The 19922-nt window shown below is 32.1% G+C and overlaps 1 protein-coding gene across 2 annotated transcripts in view; it reads left to right on the top strand.

Annotated features, from left to right (window-relative positions):
• Positions 1–19922, top strand: part of LOC129796248 (ras-related protein Rap-2a) — a 62956-nt gene that overhangs the window by 35591 nt on the left and 7443 nt on the right. For both annotated transcript variants that reach the window (XR_008751189.1, XM_055838035.1), the window contains exon 2: positions 12864–13001. Coding sequence is in view for 1 of the 2 variants with exons in the window: in XM_055838035.1 (XP_055694010.1) it covers positions 12864–13001 (138 nt within the window). In the remaining variant the exon portion in view is untranslated. The remainder of the gene's footprint in view (positions 1–12863; positions 13002–19922) is intronic.

The following is a 19922-nucleotide window of genomic DNA, read 5'->3' as shown; positions in this document are numbered from 1 at the left end:
AAGGGCAACGACATGTGAAAGACATATTTTTTTTTAATAATATTATGGTTACCACGGCATAAAATATAAATAATATGAAAAAATAAAACATTTACACTTCGCGAAAGCAACGTCACAATAATATAGAGAGACATTTCTTTTTTTATCTTCTCTCTCAGCACTTTTGCCCTCGAAAATGTTTTACATCAACAATGATGAAAAAAATTCCATCTAATTTCTTTTCATCCCCATCCAGACGCAAAAAAGACGTCACCAATAAACCCCAACATGGCTCGTTGAGGGAGACATAGAGGAGCAAAAAAAAAGTCAGCGGGTGATCGCGAGAATGGTGACAATTCACAAAATGCAGATTTTTGCAACAATTCGTCCAGCGAAGCTTTTTTTTGTGGGGCATCACCACCAAAACACTTGAATAGAGTTGAAGAGTGGCATGTCGTTAAATTCACAATCAGTTGTTGCCAAAAAAAAAAAGAGATAGAATGGAAAACATCGAGTGAATGAAACTTATTTTAAGAGCAGAATAGTGCTAAAAATGCCCTCGATTTTTACAACATAGAAAATTTTTCTATAGCGATAAAAAACGTTTACAAAGAGGATGAGGAATCAAAAAAGTTTTCAGTACTTTTTGTTGGAACAGATAAATTAAATTTAAATAGTTCCGAATTTAGAGGTGAACTTTTATTATTTTCAAAGCTAGAGTCATGAAAATTGGTACAAATGTGTATATTTCTTAAATAGTTCTAAGAAGATTGGTTATCGGCACTGTTTGCGAAATTTCCATATTTTACGCGATAAATTACACTTTATTATGGAGCAAGCACATTTGTATCCGTACACCTTGCCTTCCAAATCCGATCTGTGATTTTTGCCGCCAAATCATTCCTTTTTCCCCACATTCTCTATTTTCACCACTCGAACTAACCACTTCGAGTGCGTGCCAAATTCAAATATTGGAGCTTATTCTGGCAAAAATATTTTCTTTTCTATCTATTTCGTCTTACAAGGGATTTTGTAAGATTTGGCATTCCCACAAAAATTTCTTTTTCATTCTTTTATAGTAACACATACACAAACCTCCGAAATTAGAACACGAAAACAGATGTCGCTGTTAAAATTTAAGTTTTATCAAACGAAGTGAAACCGAAGATTGACGAAGTGAAATAAGTTAATGTAAATAAAGAAAAAGAGGTTAAAATTAAGTGAATTTATCAACAGAAAATAATGGAATATTCTGGAATTTTGGTAATATTTTATGTTTCCCCGCATATTGCTATTTTTTTATTTTGCAAAGTAAAGTAAAAGTAAGTTTTTTCGTTTTTATTCTAGATTTCGGTGAAAAAAATTGTTATAAATTAAAATCATCTGGAGCTTCCGGGAAGGATATATACCCGGACTACTCCTAGGCAGAATGAATACAGGGGCACTCGTTTCGGAATCTGACGTCTGTTTGCGGAAATTTAAATTCTTCGAGCCAAATCCAGAGTTTCCTGAAATAAAGTTCTTTTTCATACTCTAACAATTTGATTTTTATTTCTTGGAAAATGTCCTTTAATGCATGTGAAGATATGGCATATGCCTCATGTTCATCCACTGAACCCAATAAATCATCAATTGGCAGTGAAACGGAATTATTTTAAACATTTTCTGTTAGGAAATATCTGTGAAAGTAATTACGTTTATTGGCGTAAATAACGAAAAATGGTCAATTTTTTTTCCACATAATTCACATTATTTTTGTGTTAAAAACAACCTAAAACAATTCTAAACACTCAGATTCATGTAAAATATCTGTCAAAATAGTTAATTGCTCCCTATCATGTCGATGAATCATGCTTTAGCGGTCACAAAATTCACAAAAAGATTGAAAAAGCACCTCGGCAGGTCCTTATAAATCATATGATTTTGTAAGATTTTCTTACAAGTTATAAGAAAAAATTCGGCCGGAATACCAAAATCTTTTCTTTTCTATTATAGCAAAAATGTTTCTCGCGACGTGTTCTAAAAGTTGAACTGTGAAACTTTTTAGATCTTACAAATTTATAAGTTTTTTTTTGTGAGAATGCCAAAAAACCTTATAACTCACGAATTGTAAGAAAAGAAAAGAAAATATTTTTGCCAGAATCTACCCCATTATTTTATTTTATAAGTTTTCCGAACAGACACTTTTTGATCCTATTGGCTAAAAAATTTTCTAAAAAATAATTTAAATAATTTCATTGGGTATTCTCTAGCTTCTAAATTTAAAAAAAAATCTATAAAACAACTATAAATTCCTGTGATTTAGTTTTCTTTTTATTAAACTCACCTATATGTAAATAATTATTTTCCAATAATTTTATGAAAAATAAAATATTTGTATTTCTACATAACTAATAAATTGATTAAAATTTTAGAAAACTACGAAAAACTCATTTATTTTTGTAATTAAAATAAACTTTTCCGCCCATTGAGGCTCAATCATTTCTCCTTCCTTTTATGCTTAATTTTTCTTACACTTTAGCTGATTAATCTGCGACATTTTGCATAGTTTTTGGTCAATTTGGCATTCGGGGCTACTCTTGAGTATCATATCCAACTCCCAGTTGTAGTTGCTTCTTACTATTTCCATCTCTTCTAAGCAAAAATTTTCCTCACATTATGAGATACATAGAAGGTACAAAAATATAACTTAAGTTATGTATTTATGAACAATTGAAGTGTTGTTCCCACTTGGTTTTTTGACCTTCCCCATTTTTGCTTTTGAGATTTTTCTTTAATTCAAGAATATATCGCACATTTTGCCTTTTAGCTGTGATTCTTTCGAAGAAAAGAATAGCACAGCTTCTGTGTACCACCTAAAATGCAAAGTCGTCAGATCGGGCTCAAACTCGGGATGAGCACGAATTAGGGTCCCCACATTCCAAAAAACGTATGTCAAAAAAAAATTCTTCCGGCCGTCCGGCCGTCCGGCCGGCCGGCCGGCCGGAGTTTGACGCTTAATTACAAGAGAACGGTAATAGATAGAGACTTGCGGTCAACGGCAAAGTTAGTATATCGGCCTGATGTCGTCTGATGGTGAAGTCAAATCCACCCCCCCACCCCTCCGTCCGCCATTTTGGAACACCCCTAAATTTTGTTTTCGCTATATCTCCGGCCCTATTATAGCTAGAGGTCTGAAATTTTAATATGTTGTAGGGGCCCTTAAGACCTTTCCAACGATACCTCATTTTCGAAAATCGGTCAAGCCGTTTAGCCAATATGGCCGTCACAATTTTTCATCGAAAATCGATCATAACTCGAAAACGGCTTGACCGATTTTGATCAACTTGGGCTCAAACGAAAGATCTCAACAAGCCCTACAACTCTCTAGAACATCAGAAGTTCCAAAAGTAACCACTAGAGGGCCTAAAACCAAAAACAAAATTTTCGATTACTTTTCGATGAATATCTCGGAAACTGCACTATGCATTTTTTTCAAATTTTAATATGTTATAGCTGACTATATTATCTAGCTCCATGCCAAAAATGAAGAAAATCTATGTCGCCGTTCTCGAGATATAGCCTTCCAAAGTTAGCATGTCATATCTCGGGTTCTACAGGTCCGATTTTGATCAACTCAAGCGCAAATAAAAGGTTTCGTGAAGCCCTACAAATGTCTAGAACATTGCAATTTCGAGAAATGACCGCAAGAGGCGCTAAAGTCAATATTTTGCATATACAAAATTTTTAAGTCTAAATATCTCAAAAACTGCACTATGCATTTCGTTAAAATTTCAGTATGTTATAGCTGAGGTCAAGACCTTTCCAACGATAGGGCATTTAAGAAAATCTATGGAGCCGTTCAGGAGATATAAAGGTTTTAATATTTTATTTAATTAATACGCTAATTCTCTGGCGGCCCCGCGAAGCGGGGCGCCTTATATATAAGGTATATGAATATAAATGCAAAATAAAATGTAACGGTAAAATATAAATATATATAGTTGCATGTTTAATTAGTACGCTAACTATTTGGCGCCCCGCGAAGCGGGGCGCCTTATATATAAGGTATATAAATATAAATGTAAATGCAAAGTAAAATATAACGGTAAAATATAAATATATATAGCTACATGGTACAGATTAAGGAGAAAAGGGAATGTACATGGTAAGTTTCACTTACGGGCTGTGATTCTTCCTTCAGACGCCAAGTTAAATATATGTAAATGCAAAGTATAATAGATAGCTTCAGAGTATGGATTAATCAGAAAAGGGAATGTACTGGTAAGTTTCACTTACGGGCTGTGATTCTTCCTTCAGAGGTCAGTCTAAGTGTGCTATTTGATATAAGTTTGGTGGTGCAAACTCTGGGGAAGGATGACTCGCGCCACGAATCACAGCCAATGCGCGAGTTAGCCTTCCCCCAGAGTTTGCACCACCAAACTTATATCAAATAGCACACTTAGACTGACCTCTGAAGGAAGAATCACAGCCCGTAAGTGAAACTTACCAGTATTTCTCTTTTTCTCACCGCACACCAGAGAATTTTAATTCCGGAAGAAAAGCCACACAGAGATAGAGCCCAATTGACCAGCAGTGTGACTAATCATTTCTTATCTTCCACACTGCACTTGGGAGTGTTTAACTATTTTTTCCTTCTCCTTCTTGAAAAATTATCTCACCAATTTCTTATCACTTTAAGCAACTGAAAAGCGTGACAAAGGCACAATGCGAAAAAAATGTTTTGGAGTACTCTTGTAGGAAAAATTAGCACACCCAGAATGTATCACAAGACACAAAAAGAACGTGATAATCCACTTCGTTAAGCTCCCCGAGCGCGCGTATCAGCAAAAGAAACTTTAAGATTTTTGTTTATGGTGCGTATTACATCGCAAAAGCAATTAGTCATTAAATAAAATAAAAATAATATTCCCGCTGTGAGCGTGAAGAAGAAAAAAGCCCTCACAGATGGATTTAAACAAATAGAAAATGACGCAAATGCGATGACAGAGCTTTCAATTTGGTATATAAATAAACAAGCAATGGGTTGTATTCTCCACGATCCGCCAAAATACAAATCTCTCCAGTGCCGACTACCCAAAAGACACCTCAGACGTGTTAAAGAAAGCCAAAGAAATTAAACAAAACAATGAAGATGAGGAAAATTTGTTTCTGCCTCTTTTGTACATCTTCTTACCTATTCATCATTGAAGTAAAAAAAAAAACGACCACCCAGAAATTCTGCAATGTATGACCTTTTGTCACCTTTGTATTCTTCCCGCCAATTTTATTAATAATTTTATTATGCTACGATGCTTTTCGTCTCTTGCGAGAAATTTGAGAATTTATTGAATTTTAGAAACTTATTTACATAATTCGAAATAGGTTTTTAAGTAACGTAAAAAAGTATAAAAAAAAGTCGGAAAATCACTTTTCCAGCGGGCAGTCTCTTACAGTGAAAACTAGTCAGGCAGTCTTAAGATTTCTGAAATTTTACTTAAGAATTTTTAAATTTTCTTCAGAATTTTTGAAGCTTTCTTAAGCAAAAGTAAATATTTCCTAATTTTTTTAAAAAAAGATTTCTTAGGTTTTCTCAAGAAAACTTAAGATTTTCTAAATATTCTTAAGCAAAACTTAAGATTTCTTAAATCAGACTTTTTTTTTTTAATTTAGAACTACGACGAACACCAGGAAAAATCTCTGGAAAATATGAATTTGAACCTACATATTTAGCCTGACTTAATAAATCTTAAGTTTCGATTGTGAAAAGTTAAGATTTATGAAGAGAGATATAAAATTTTTTAAAGTTCTTGATAAGAAAACTTAAAAATTATTTTTTTCTTTTTAGCTATCATTGTTTATGAGTAAGAGGACAAAATTTATTTGATGCAAAGATAATTTAATGAAGAACTGAAAATTTTAATAAATAACTAGTAAATTTTCATGGAGTCTTGAGGGATTGTCCTCAGAACATTGTGGAAAAGAATAAAAAATTTGTATATTTTTCAACTAAATTGGAAAAAAATTTAAGAAAGATGTTAAATTTTTTTGGTAAAAAAATCCAACTCTTAATTATTAGGATGTTTTCCCTGCTGAATTCTAACTGAATTCAATGAAATATTTTTTTTTGCACGACATTCCAGAGGAACTTCCTTGGAAAATCTCATGGAAGACATAGAATTTATTTAATTTTATTTTAATTAATATTAAAGTAGGAAACTCAAGATAAGATTTAGAGTGCATGAAGTTTGTTGTGAATTCTTCACAAGGTTTTTTTTTATCAAAAAATCTATGTACATTAGTACAAAATCTGTAACATTCCACAACGATTGTCGTGGTACAAGAAGTGACCATGCACTTGACAACTACATAACTTTATTTCGATTGGTTTCAAAATCTCATTATTCGAATTATAATTAAATACTCCAGGGCATATTGATGCAGAAGCATCTCATTTACACCGCATTATTGTGTATTGATTGAAAATGATTTGGTACCGCAATGTATGTCAATTCCAGACCACAAATTGATGCATCCCCCCGATCCTTACCATCAACATGACTAACACATTATATTACAACATTTGATGTAAAATCTGTAGGTATTACAGTGATGCATGTCTCTATCGAAAAAAAATTTTTAAACGATAAAAAAGACTGCAAAATAATTTTATTTTGAATGCTATTATTGACATTTATTATTCAACTAATTGCTTGTTAATAAAAACTGAAATTTTGCATTTAATTGAAATTTTTGCTACAGAGTTTATATACTAGTTAATTGACAAAATGATATTTATAAAATGTTCTCTCTATTGATGAATTTTTCGCGGTATTATACTTTTTTTTCGTAATTGAAAAGTGATACAAATTGCAATTTTATGAAGTTCACTGCAGATGATGTATCAATTTGCAATTTATATCGAATTACAGGGTGGTTTATAAAAATTCATTATTCATGTTTTTCATCGCTCTCAATTTTCAATTCATTTTTTTGTGCATAATTGTTTGGATGTTATTTCATTTTCAATTATTATCATTAAATGTAAAAATTCTTTGGCGGGGATGTTATTTCAATGGAAAAAAAAATGGGGAAAAAATGCGAAATTTTTGCACGCTGCGCTTCTTCAAACAATTTATATGTGAATGTGCAACATGAAGTTCTCGGTAGCAAATGAGAGAATTTTTCAATTGCGTTTTTGTTGATTTTTTTGTACCACTTGTAAGCCTCTCGGTGAATTTTTTTTCTTCTGTACTTCCTCCATTATCCACAATATATTTCTAACGAGAAGGAATTTGAGTACTATTTCTGCACCAACTTTATGCACTTTTAATCGGATTTTCTGCACAAGGTTCATTCTGAGTTATTTTTTTTTCTATGTAGGCACATAGTTCACCCACCTTCCACACAAATGTGTTCATGGAAGAGTGGAAAAATGTGCACAAGAGGGGAAAAAATGTAGGTATATATTCCAGATATAGAGAGTAAAACGATTTAACGAAGTGATCATTTTAATAAATTGCATCCAAGTCAATTAACTTTTTCTCCCCCGCATCCGTCTGTTTGCAGAAAGGGACCTTTCCCTTCCAATTATTATCCCTCCATACAGTGTGGAGAGCTTACACCACCCAGCTGCATTCATATTCTATCATCAAATATTCCACACAACATTCATCTCTTTGATGGGACTTTGATAGCAAAGGGGGGCAACTGATGGTGGCACAATCATATAACCCGCGGAGGGAGTAATTTAAAAAAAAAAGTTCCACAATTGAATTTTATATGCGCAAAAACCATTCAATCAAACAAAACCAAATATAAAATCCTTTTTTTTTTAGCCTAAAATGCAATTTTCCCATTCAATTTCCTCCATTTCATCTCTCATTTAGGAGCTAAAAATATAAAATTCCAATTATCGCATTTTGTGTACTCATATCGTGTATTTAGTGCTATATATAAGTCTCTCCATGATCCATAAACATGTTCCTCATTTTTCCTAATCAGTTGCGATTGTACACGAATGATTAGATTATTTGCACTTGATTTGACGCACATACTTTTCGTCAAGTTCCCATCGCAAAGGCCTCTCATGGAAGTGGATCATTTATGATAGAAAAGAAGGTATAATCGTTTAAAGATTAAGCTTTTAGAGATGGACTTATTTAGGGATCTCTTAAGTGCTTAGCTAAAGTTTTTTTACGATATTTTTTTGATAAATCGATGCTCTTTGAATTTTAGATTGAAAAGGAGTCTATTCACTTCTGTGTGTGATGGTTTTCACTGAAAGAACACAACAAGCCAATGAAAATCATGCAAAATATTTTTATCAAGAGTTAAAAAGTTATCGAGTTAAAATTGGATAAATCTAACATTGTCAACACCATTAAAACTAATTCATTTCAAAGGCTACATTTAATAGGCCAGGAAAATTAGCCAAAAATGGCGGAAAAGCTTACAAAAATTCCTAGACGGCTAAATTTTGCACCATTCGATAGCAAAAATTAAAAGAAATCTTGTTCGTTTGGACGAAAACTGCGCTTATGTGGTTGCTTTTTCCATAAAATGCGATTTAATATTTTCCATACAATTTCTCATAATTTTCTAGAGAAGCCATTGAATGAACAGGTGACGCCGCGAGTAGTTCAACTAAGAAATTCAATTTGATATTTTTGAACCTCAAAATAAATGTTTTTCAAAATAAATGCCGGCACACCTCGAGTGGCTTTTGACGGTCGGAACGAATTTACGAGAGAATCTGACGGATTTGTGGTTGAAAACACTAATATCCAGCATCCGGTTGGGTTGATTAAAAACAAGATATATGCACCGACGGAGATTTCTTTTAATATTTAAAGGAAATCAAAGAAGCGTCCCGGTGTAGCAATAACAATTTTACAACACGATCAAGATCACATGCTTGTCCAAAGCGTGGGGCACCACCAAAAACTCACGTATTCCGGACGTACGGTATAGACGCGAACACAAAAATGAAAACAAAAACATTTATTTTGAGGTTCAAAAATATCAAATTGAATTTCTTAGTTGAACTACTCGCGGCGCCACCTGTTCATTCAATGGCTTCTCGAGAAAATTATGAGAAATTGTATGGAAAATATTAAATCGCATTTTATGGAAAAAGCAACCACATAAGCGCAGTTTTCGTCCAAACAAACAAGATTTCTTTTAATTTTTGCTATCGAATGGTGCAAAATTTAGCCGTCTAGGAATTTTTGTAACCCCAAAACTTAACTTTCCTGGGCTAAAATTTTTTTGTTAGCGATTTCGCTTGATTTTTCACCTTTTTCTTCCATATTTTATTTCATCAAAGAATTTCACAATGTGACAAAATTTCTCTCCTCACAAAAGTAACCCTAACCTTAACATCACAAAAAATATTCATAAAAATCTAATTCAAATTCATATTTCCGTTAACCGTCCGCAACACTTTAAAAAAAATCTTCTGAGAGTACCATGGAAATTGACCAATTCGGTTAATTCCAGAGAATATCTGCAAATGGTTTGCGGGTCAATTCAAGATAAAGTTGCATCTTTAAAAAATATTTGGTAACATTGCTGGACGCAAATGAAGCATCAAAACGATAAAGGCCAGTAGGAATAGCCGGAGGTATAGCTCTTGTATTCAAAGCAAAATTCTGTATGTAGTACATTTTGTCCTGTGATATATAAATTAGGGAAATTAAAAGAAAGACAATTTATATTCATGATTAATAAGAATAAATTCTTACTTGAAGAAAGGGACATCCATCATCTATATTTGTTACATTTTGCGTATTAATTTGTTTCCATACCCAACTCAAGACAGTAGTATCATATTTAGCCATTTTGAAAAATTCACAAAGATTCTCTTTTGTGTGAACAAGAAATTGTCTGTATGTTATATATTTTTTGTATAATGTGAACCTCATGAAGAAATCCGGAATTTTTCGTTTTAGAATTATATTTGCCTCAATAAAACTCGTAGTGTGATTAATGAGCTGAACACCACAAGAAACATTAACATCATTTTCAATTAGGGGGATGCATTCAAATCTTTTAAAGACTCCATCATACATTACTGGCTAGAAATTACATAATATAAAGACTTAACTTTACTCAAATACTTTTTTTTTCACTTGAATTCAAAAGAACTATACTCACATCAGTTGATAGACAACTTTTAAAAAATATGAAAAATAGAATCGGAACAAAAGATCCACTTCGTATAAACATCTTTGATGGAATATTCTGTGTAAATTTACATTTTAAAATGAGTGTAAAATTTTGTACAAAACGTATCAGTTAATCTCTTTGGTGATGCCATTAAAATTCAATTTGAGCATTAATTTAAATTATAGGAGAGAATGGGGATGACTTGGTTACATTTTGCAAATTAAAAATTAATTTGTAAAATCTGTCATTGACATTAAAATCTGACATGAAATGTATTTAAATCTTTTTTTTATAAACCAAATATGTCCAGGAATTTTTAGTGGTGGAAATTTTCGAAAAGTTTGACTTTGAAATTATCTGGAGAAGACATTTTTCTAAACAAAAATTCTTAAAATGTCTCATAACAGGGGGTAGACAAAGCCCTTTTTTACCCGAACACAGCAAATAATGGCGGACGGTTTGCAGAGAAATTAAAGGAAGAAAATGACGTCACTTTGTTTCCAAAAAGTGCATCGAAATTTTTAAAATCAATTTTAGTGCATTAATCTTCGTGAGACACCCCTCAAAAGCTATCAATCGATAGAATATTAAATTATCTATCCAGTGGTGGTGGAATTTTTCAGATTGAAGCATTTTCCTGGGTGTCTCAGCGAGTGAGCAGTGAATTCCTATGGAAATAGAGTCTTTGTCTACCCCCTGTCTCATAAGAAGTTCTTAAACTAAATATGCGCAAATCTAAGTCAGTATAAGAGCTTTCAAGCTCCAAATATGTTTGTATATTTTTTTAAAGGATATTTCCGCTTAATTCTCCTCCTTAAACCTACATATACTTTAAGGTTTTTTTTTTTATTTTTAACAGAAGTTCTAACAAAAAAAAAAAAAAAAAACGTAACATTGTTACTATTAGCCAACATATAATTATTATTCTCATAAAGAGAATAGAAAAAAAATCACATGAATATATAGGACTTATTGTAAAAACCTTTTACACTGGGGGCTTTTATCTCATATTCACAATCGGCACAGAAAAGTCAGCTATATTATGATTTTATTTTTATTCTTGGGAAAATTCTTGGCAATACAAAACCCATCTAAAATATTACTCCATTGACTTTCACGTTTGAATATTAAATTAGCTTATGCTCCTCTATATAGCATATTAGTTGGTGTTCCACTTCGTGGCCAACACCAAGTATTGTAATCGTCGGAAAAACCGACCACCTCAGATCGGGCTCAAACTTGATATGAGCACGTTTTAGACATCCCACATTACGAAAATGGTGGTGGAAAATTTTTGATCCGGCCGGCCTGCCGGCCGGCCGGTGGTCCAAACTTTGCCTTATATCTCCAGAACGGTAACAGATAGAGACTTCGGGTTTGAAGTTTTCTATAGAAATGTGGGTGTAAAATTTCATTTTTTTGCATTTTCAGAATTCAAAATGGCCGCCGTTCGCCATTTTGAAACACCGTCAATCAGTTCCCTTATAGCTAGAGGTCTGAAATTTTAGTATGTTGTAGTGCTCAGTGAGACGTTTTCATCGATAACTCATACTTGAAAATCGGTCAAGCCGTTTAGCAAATATGGCGACCTAAAGCAAAAAGTGTTTTTTCGATATAACTTGAGAACGGCTTGACCGATTTTGACGATCTTGGTATCAAATGAAAGGTTTCAAGAAGCCCTACAACTATCTAGAACATTTCAAGTTCCAAAAATTGCCGCAAGAAGCGCTAAAATCAAAAACAAAAACTGCCTAACTTTAAGGGGCTATATCTCCGAACATCTGTCATAGATTTCCTTTAAATTTTGATATGTTGTAGCCTGACTCAATATCTGTCACTAGTCCGAAAATGAAGAAAATCTATGTCGCCGTTTAGAAGATATGACTATTTGAAAAATTCTTGAATTTGAAAAGTTCTAAGAGTCATATCTCTTGAACGGTCTGTCCGATTTTGCTCAATTTGGTATCAAATTAAAGGTTTTGCAATTATCTGCAACTTTCTAGAACATCAGAAACCTCTAGAACCATTCCTTCATGACGAAAATTGCGAAAAACTCTTTTTGTGAAACAAAAATCCGCCACTTTGTGTTCTAGAGGTGACCTTGAAAATCATTGAGATATATGTAAAATTATAGCTTATTTCAAGACCTTTCCAAAACTAATCACGAAATTTCTGTAGGTGTTATAGAACTAGAGATATGACCATTTTTATGCATCAAATTGCTGATTTTCACAAAAAAAATAAACTTTGCCTACTAATATTGCTCACAAATAGTATTTCAATGCATAAACAAACTTCTACACGTTGTGGGACACCAACTCTTATAACTGGACGCGTTATGATTGACTTTTTCCTATCACACCACATGATCTAGATTAAAATTACGATAAAAATCTCACAGCAGTGGTAGAAGTCATTTTGCTGTGTGTGTGCGTTGCATAAGAAGAATGATGGGAAAATGTGATTCGATATTGGTGAATTTTATGGGTTTTATATTTTTCCGTTTGGGTGCTTTCCAATGGAAACCCCCAATGTCGATTTCTCAATGTGAAATCCACATTTAATAAAATGCTCAATTCTCTCCTATTTACGGATATATATCTTTTTATACCTATTTATCTTCGCATTTAGATGGTTAATTCATGGATTATTAATTTTATTTTATTTCCAAAGACAAAATTGTCTTGAGGGACAAATTTTTTAATACCCAAATCTTTTTTTTTTAATTTTTTCAGGTTGACAACTCACCGTGCGTTCTGGAAATTTTGGATACCGCCGGAACGGAACAGTTTGCCTCAATGAGGGATTTGTACATAAAAAATGGCCATGGATTTATTGTTATGTATTCACTAACAAATCATCAAACGTTTCAAGTGAGTACATCTCATGTTTTTTTTTTCTACCTATTTCTTTGAATGTGCTCAGGTAGTTTAAAAGAGTTGAAAGAAAATGGTTTTAGGTGTTGCATAAAAAGTGAGGGGAGAGAGAGAGCAACGACAAAGAGAGTTACATGCTTTGCGTTAGAATAGAATTAACCGGTAGTTCTCAAATACCGAAAATGCTATACAGGAAATGATGCGATGATGGAAAAGTTCTCGCGTGATGGTCAAGACATTTTAATTAAGGTCAAAGAACACAATCTCCTTTATTGCACAGAAGCCAAATCACATTTTACATATAGGACGATTAGAAGAGTTTTTTTCTATGTAATATTAAAGGACATTCTGTTGTAGATTCTAAGAAAAAATGTTTTAATTTATGAGAGAACATTTTGATGGAGGCGCCTGGTGGGAGAAATTTTGAGTAAAAAATTAATCATAAAGAAAAATACTTAATTGTCCATTTTTCAGATTTAAATTCATGAGAAAATGAAAATATTGTAAGGCGAATCATTTTGAGACAACCCTATAAAACAGGGAAGTAGCCAGAAATCTATTTAAGGAGATATTTTCAGATTCTCTTTATTCACAAAAGACATTGAAAATGAATTTAAAAAACGATTTAACATTTATTTACAAACTTTTTGACATTTCTCTTCTAATGGGCTTAATTCAGCGACCAAGAAACCCATGAAATTCGCTTGAAATCTTGAAATTTCAGTATAAAATTCAAAGATTTCAAGGGTTTCTTGAAAAATAATTGTCATTATTTTTTTTTAAGTTTGGCGGTTCTTTTATTAACACACTGACGACGGGTAAAATACTTCCCAAAGGTTTTTTACGCGACATGTAACAATTAGTCACTGGCGTCCAGAAATGTTACCCGGTGGGACCAGAGTGTGCGTATGTTCTTCGCACGTTATCAGAAAATATTTATTTGAGAGAATACTCACTTAAGTGAAACACAAATATTCTTTTAATATAAAATAATCGAAAACAAAACAATAAAAAAAGAATAATATTCAAATTAAAATACAATTTAAATTTCAAAAATCTTTCTTTAAGATTTCACTAACTGTTGTATGTTGAACATCAAATTCAAGCTCACAGAACAGTCAGAGGAATAGTTTAAATGGTATGATATTGGCGAAGAGAATTTTTTGGATATATTTGGCATTTTTTTCTCATTCCAACATAACCGCACTTTTATATTTACGTGGGAAAAATCAGATTTATGGGATAATTTCAGTGAAAATCTCTCAGACGAGTTTCCTTTTTGCTATTAAACATTATGTAGCATTTTTTTATCACAAAAATTAAATTGAGGTTATGTAAGAGGAAAATTTTCTTTTCGCAAAATATATAACCTAACTCACCTAAAGTTTTAAGCAATGAAGATTTTCCGCTACAAAACACTTAAAATTAAATTTAAATGTTTTTCAGCTAGAACTTAATCAATAGCATAAAAGCAAACTTCCGGAAGCTTTTCTATAATTCTATAATTCTCACTTTTTTCGGACACGAGAAAAAAATTTGGTTATGTTGAAGCGAGAAAATATGCTAGATATGTCAAAAAAGATGCTTCGCCATCCATTCTGAACCATTTTGAGAATTTTCTAGCTTTTACATCACTTTATATTATTGGATTGTCCAATATTTACACGGATTTCTAACCTAAAATATTCACATAAATTCAATACATACAATTTTGATTTTCTGTCCCATTCACTCCTATTGAATGTAATGGTAAAAATGTTAGGTTAGGTTAGAAACGTCAACAAGCAGGTTGACTTTTTTATTCTAAAAATTCTATCTACTCTGTGACAGAGTAATTTAAAAAAAAAACTAGAATATTCTAAATAATCTGCTATTTCTTGTTTTTTTTTTTAAGTTTTGTAAATTTTATTTCCCCTGACATGATATTTTTCATATTTTTCCTTCATAGGATAATAATATCCAGAATGTTCTATTGTTCTATTGTAAATATCAAGATTGATAGAATATTCTAGATAATTCCATTTTCTTGTCACAACTAATTTGAAATCTTTTAAATGCTGATTCTAAATCATTTCAGAAATTTAATAAATAATAAATTTATTAATCATATATGAACACCTCACGAGTCAGCAATCAAAATTGGCTGAAAAAATGTTGGAGAAGTTTTCCTACCGGGTAAATGTCAAACGCAAAAAGAGTGGCAAATTGTTACAGCGTATAGAATTGAGAACTGTCAGTGGACGCCGATGTGCGTCAAGCCGTCCTGGATGTGTTAACTTATGACGTTTCTTTTGATATTTTAACGTTTCATTTCCAACATTTGAATTTTGTTTTAACGATTGACGCCAATTCTTTAACGTTTAATGTTTCTTTTCAAAGTAATATATTTTACTAACGTTTGACAATTCTTTTTAACGTTTCAAGTTTCAAAAGTTTGATGTTGCTTTTCTAACGTTTGATTTCTTTCAAATGTTTATCGTTTTCTTTTTCTAACAATTTTCTTCTTCAATTTTTCTAGCGTAAATTCTGGTATAAAAATTATTTGTATTGACTTCCAGAGAAATACCTAACATTTAATTAGGGAGGTGTTTAGACGCCCATATATCCATCCTGACTACGCCCCTGCTATAGAAGAAGAATTCAAAAAATTTTAAACAAGTCCTATAAAGAGCAAAAAATAAAAGTAAGAATATTTTCTCCCCAAAATGTGGAATAAATTTGAATTCCCAACAAACATTTTTTTAATAAAGTGTAAATAAAATAGCGAAGGGTAGGGTGATAAAAAATCTGCGAAAATTCACTGATTTCGTGAAGCAACCTCATCAACTCATTAAATCATATTTTTTTGGCCATTTGCCCAGAAAAGAGCGTTCAAATTTCCCCATCTCTGCACCCAGACTTTAATGTGTATTGTTCTCATATTTCGTATGCTCCACTCAGTTATTGTTTATGTCACTTTTTTTTTTGCTTTCCATACCGCAACTATATACAATACATAATGTATTTAATAAATATTTAACTTTCCACGAAGGTCTAGTTCAGTAGACGCTTTTTTTTTCATCGTCTCAAATTTTCTTCTTGGCTATTCTACGTTTTTTTGTGGTGAGAGAAAACGCGTAGTTGAGAGAAGAAAAAAAATTCAATAATTTCCGTGAAAAATGGCACAAACCGCGGGGGTTGAAAGCGAAATGATTCAAAAAAGAAAAGAAAAAAGAGGAAATGAGGGACGTAGAAGAAGCCGTCAGACGCTTTTATTATATTGGGAAGGTCCAATAGAAATGGCAAAATGCCCGATAAAATTGCATAGAGAGCCACACATAAAAGGATAGAGAGAGGTAGCTCCAAAATAGGGGAGACTCTGCAAGGCTTTTCCTTTTATTTTCTATTTCCATGGGAAAATTAATCGATTCCCCACCCGCGTGATACTCATCATTTATTCAAACGCACACAAACTGTGCACAATTCTCGAGGAAATTGCTTCAATTGTATACACTTAAATTCGATCAGAATGCAATTTAATGTGCCAAAGGGATGAAATTGTAAATTAAAATTTCATTCCGCACTCCTTAATTTTGTTCTTTAACAATCCTCATATGGGTGCCAAGAGACAAGCCAATGAAATACAGAGAAATACGCGAATATTGTTGAGTCTATTTTGTATAATAGAAATTTAAGAATTTTCTTACATTACATTATTAAATTGCCACAAATATTGATTAAACTTTATTTAATTAATTTTTTTCAATGTCTTTGGTACTTCCCACAGAGAGTTTGCATAATCATTGAGCCATCTGTGCCAGATCCTTAATATCTCTTTGGTTACTTAACCAACATCACTGAGACAAAATCTTCTATTTCTTTTCTTAACACTTGGAGGACCCAACATTTGGCACAACGCGGAGGATCAAATTGGTAATAACTACCAGTTGATAAAATATGCTCAATTAATTATTAATCAGTTTAATGAACGAGGATCGAAAGTTTCACTAATTCTTGATCTCCTTCATGCATTCCTACACTTAATTACTAAATATTTAATTGAGAAAATCGTCACTGAAAAAAAAATTGCGTAGAATCGATGCAAAATTGCCAATTCAAACGACTTTTTTAGTTACAATTTTGCATAATTTATTATTGCGCCTAAATCATCACAAACTTTGATTCATAAATTAACATTTTAGTCAGTTCCGGCAATAAAATTAGTCCAAATTAATGATTTTCACCGAGGAAAAGTGAACAAGAGATCTTGATTTGGGGAAATATGGGGAAACATAACCTCAAAACAATGGTTAAAATGTATGGGATTTTGACTGGTAATGAGTGCCAATTAGATCCTCCACGTTGGATTTTGACTTTGACCTCAATTATCTTCCAAAGAAAAGACTTTTCTCGAGATTTTCTTTCTGCTATCTGAAAGTAATTAAAATTCCCTACACATAGATGCTAAATTCATCGAGATAGGTCCAATAGATTTTATTCTGTGATGATTTTAAGGTTCCAATTGGTAGCAATTACCAGTAAAGTCCTCCGAGTGTCAAATAAATCAACCCAAATTGAACAGAATATTCGTGAAAATTTCACTTTAAGATGAATTTAGGATTTTGACCTTTGAGGAAAATATTTTATTATTGAATTTTCCGCCTCTTTAAGACTTAAACGGAGTGATTTGACATGATTGTGACATTTTTTCCACAACTTAATGAACTGAATTTAAAGAAAACAACATTAATTTATTCAAAACCATTTTACTAGGGGGGTTGGAAAAAAAATATAAAAATTTAATTATTCTCGAAAGAAAATGAATGGAAAAACATTGATTAAAAATGAGTGGTCAAGTCAAGCTTCATGTCGCTTTGAATTAATGCAAAAAGAAACGTTATGGGGGAGGGACACGTAAGTTAAGGGGGAACAGAGAAAAGGGACATAGGGGTAGGGAAAGTGTACAGGAAGCACGAAAAGACGTCTCGAAGGATAAGAAAGTCGTATTTTATGTTCACTTTTTGGAATAAATACAAGAAGAAAAAGAGAAAAAAAGATACACAGTAGGGTTGAAAAGCGGAAAAGGGAATTTAAAGCATTTCGTGACAGAGGTAGGAAAAAATGAAGGGCTGTTTTGGGGGCTTATGGGGCTTGAAAACGACCTATTAAAAAATTAACTCACCTAAATATTTTATTTTTAATTCAAATGGGAGCAATTTAGTGATATTTGCTGGGTAGGTGTACTTGTTTTTTTTCTTCTTTCCTCCTTTTCATCCCTTCGGAATAAATAATGGTGAATTTACATCAATATCTTCGACAGTTTGGCCTTTTTTCCTTTTTTTTTATTACACCTTTGAATTTTTTATTAAGACTCAAAAACCGAAGAAATAAAAAGAATTTTCCTTAAAAATTAAATAAAAGAATTTGAGATGAATAAAAAAAAACAAAAACAAGGAAAACATTAAACAATTCAAGTATTTTATAGAAATAATTAAGGAAGTAGTCGGTATAACTACTTAAATTTTAATTTGTATCAACTTTTCTTTAGTCATTTTATTTGTTTCTAGAAGGGTAAACAATTCATTAAATAACAAAAAAAATTAGAGGAAGACTACGGGGACGATGGATGTTGATATTTTAATTTAACTCCTTTGCGTTCTTTGGGTCATACGTTAAACTAAATGTGAAGCGTATTTTTTTCAAATTTTAATTAATATAATTGTTTTTCCAAGATATAATTAAATCTATTTAATTTACGTCAATTAGACCAAAGAAAACGTTCTGAGTGAAAGATGTTCTCTGAAAGCTTCCACAGAATAATTATCGTGACGAAAAGATCGAATGTTTCAATGTTTCTATGTTTCTTACGGACGTGAAGCGATTAAATCTTCCAATAAAAAAAATTTCGAATTATTCAAATGATTCTCTTGTTAGTCTCAGCACTCCAAACAAAATCTATTTTTTTTTTAATACATTTATTTTTAATCTCACCGATGAAACATCAGCGGGAATGTTTCAAACATAATCTTTAACGTTTCGTTTCTAACGGTTGACTTTTCTATTTGTCGTTTCTTTTCAAATGCATAACGTTTCTAATTTAGCGCTTGACTTTTCTTTGAAATATTTGACATTTCTTAACGTTAAGAAATCTCTTTTATAGGTAATTTTTAGCCGCTGTATTCTTGTGTAAGCAATTGACAGCCTCTTTTTTGGGGGAAATGTGGGAGCTTTTCAATTATATTTTATTCAGCTTTGCCACTTAAATTGAAAAGTTATTCAGAGTAGGAGCTTACAGAGAAGTCAAGGAGTTTAATCATTTTACCAACTCATTGCACCACATAGCTAAATATATTTTGTTTATCCATTCACTATGGATTAAAAGAGAAAGATGGAGAGAAATGCCCTCGGAACTTCCTCGTAAAAATTGATGAGTAAAGAGCAAACAAAATGGACAGTAATTGCTGAAAAACATAATAAAGAATTCACCTCAATGTTTTTCTTGTACATCTTTTTTTTTTGTACATATAAATACCTCGCTATACCATAAAAGCTTCTTGTGTGCAGGAGGAGGTGTAGGTGGAAAAGGTAACAAAACACGCAACATCGCACAAAACAAATCAATTTGGTTTATTTGCAAGAAAAAAAATAGGGAGAAAAATCGTGTTTAAGCTGCTTTTGCGGAAATTTGCAATATTATATGTAATACTTTCCATGCAAAACTATATGTACGGAAGTTTGAAAGGAAAATGAAAATTATTGAAAAGGGTATAAAAGCTTTTCACTTTATAAAGTTCCTTGCTAACGATATTATTATTATTTTGTACGTCTTCATGGGGATTTACATTTTGAGTTTTCTTCTTTTCTCTTTAATAACTTGTACCGTAATATGATTTCCTATTCAATCCATTCATGACATTTCTGTAACTCTCTATACCAACA

Source organism: Lutzomyia longipalpis, chromosome 4, assembly GCF_024334085.1.
Source record: "Lutzomyia longipalpis isolate SR_M1_2022 chromosome 4, ASM2433408v1".
In the NCBI taxonomy this organism is placed as follows: Eukaryota; Metazoa; Arthropoda; class Insecta; order Diptera; family Psychodidae; genus Lutzomyia; species Lutzomyia longipalpis.
This window is presented reverse-complemented; position numbering and strand designations above follow the sequence as displayed.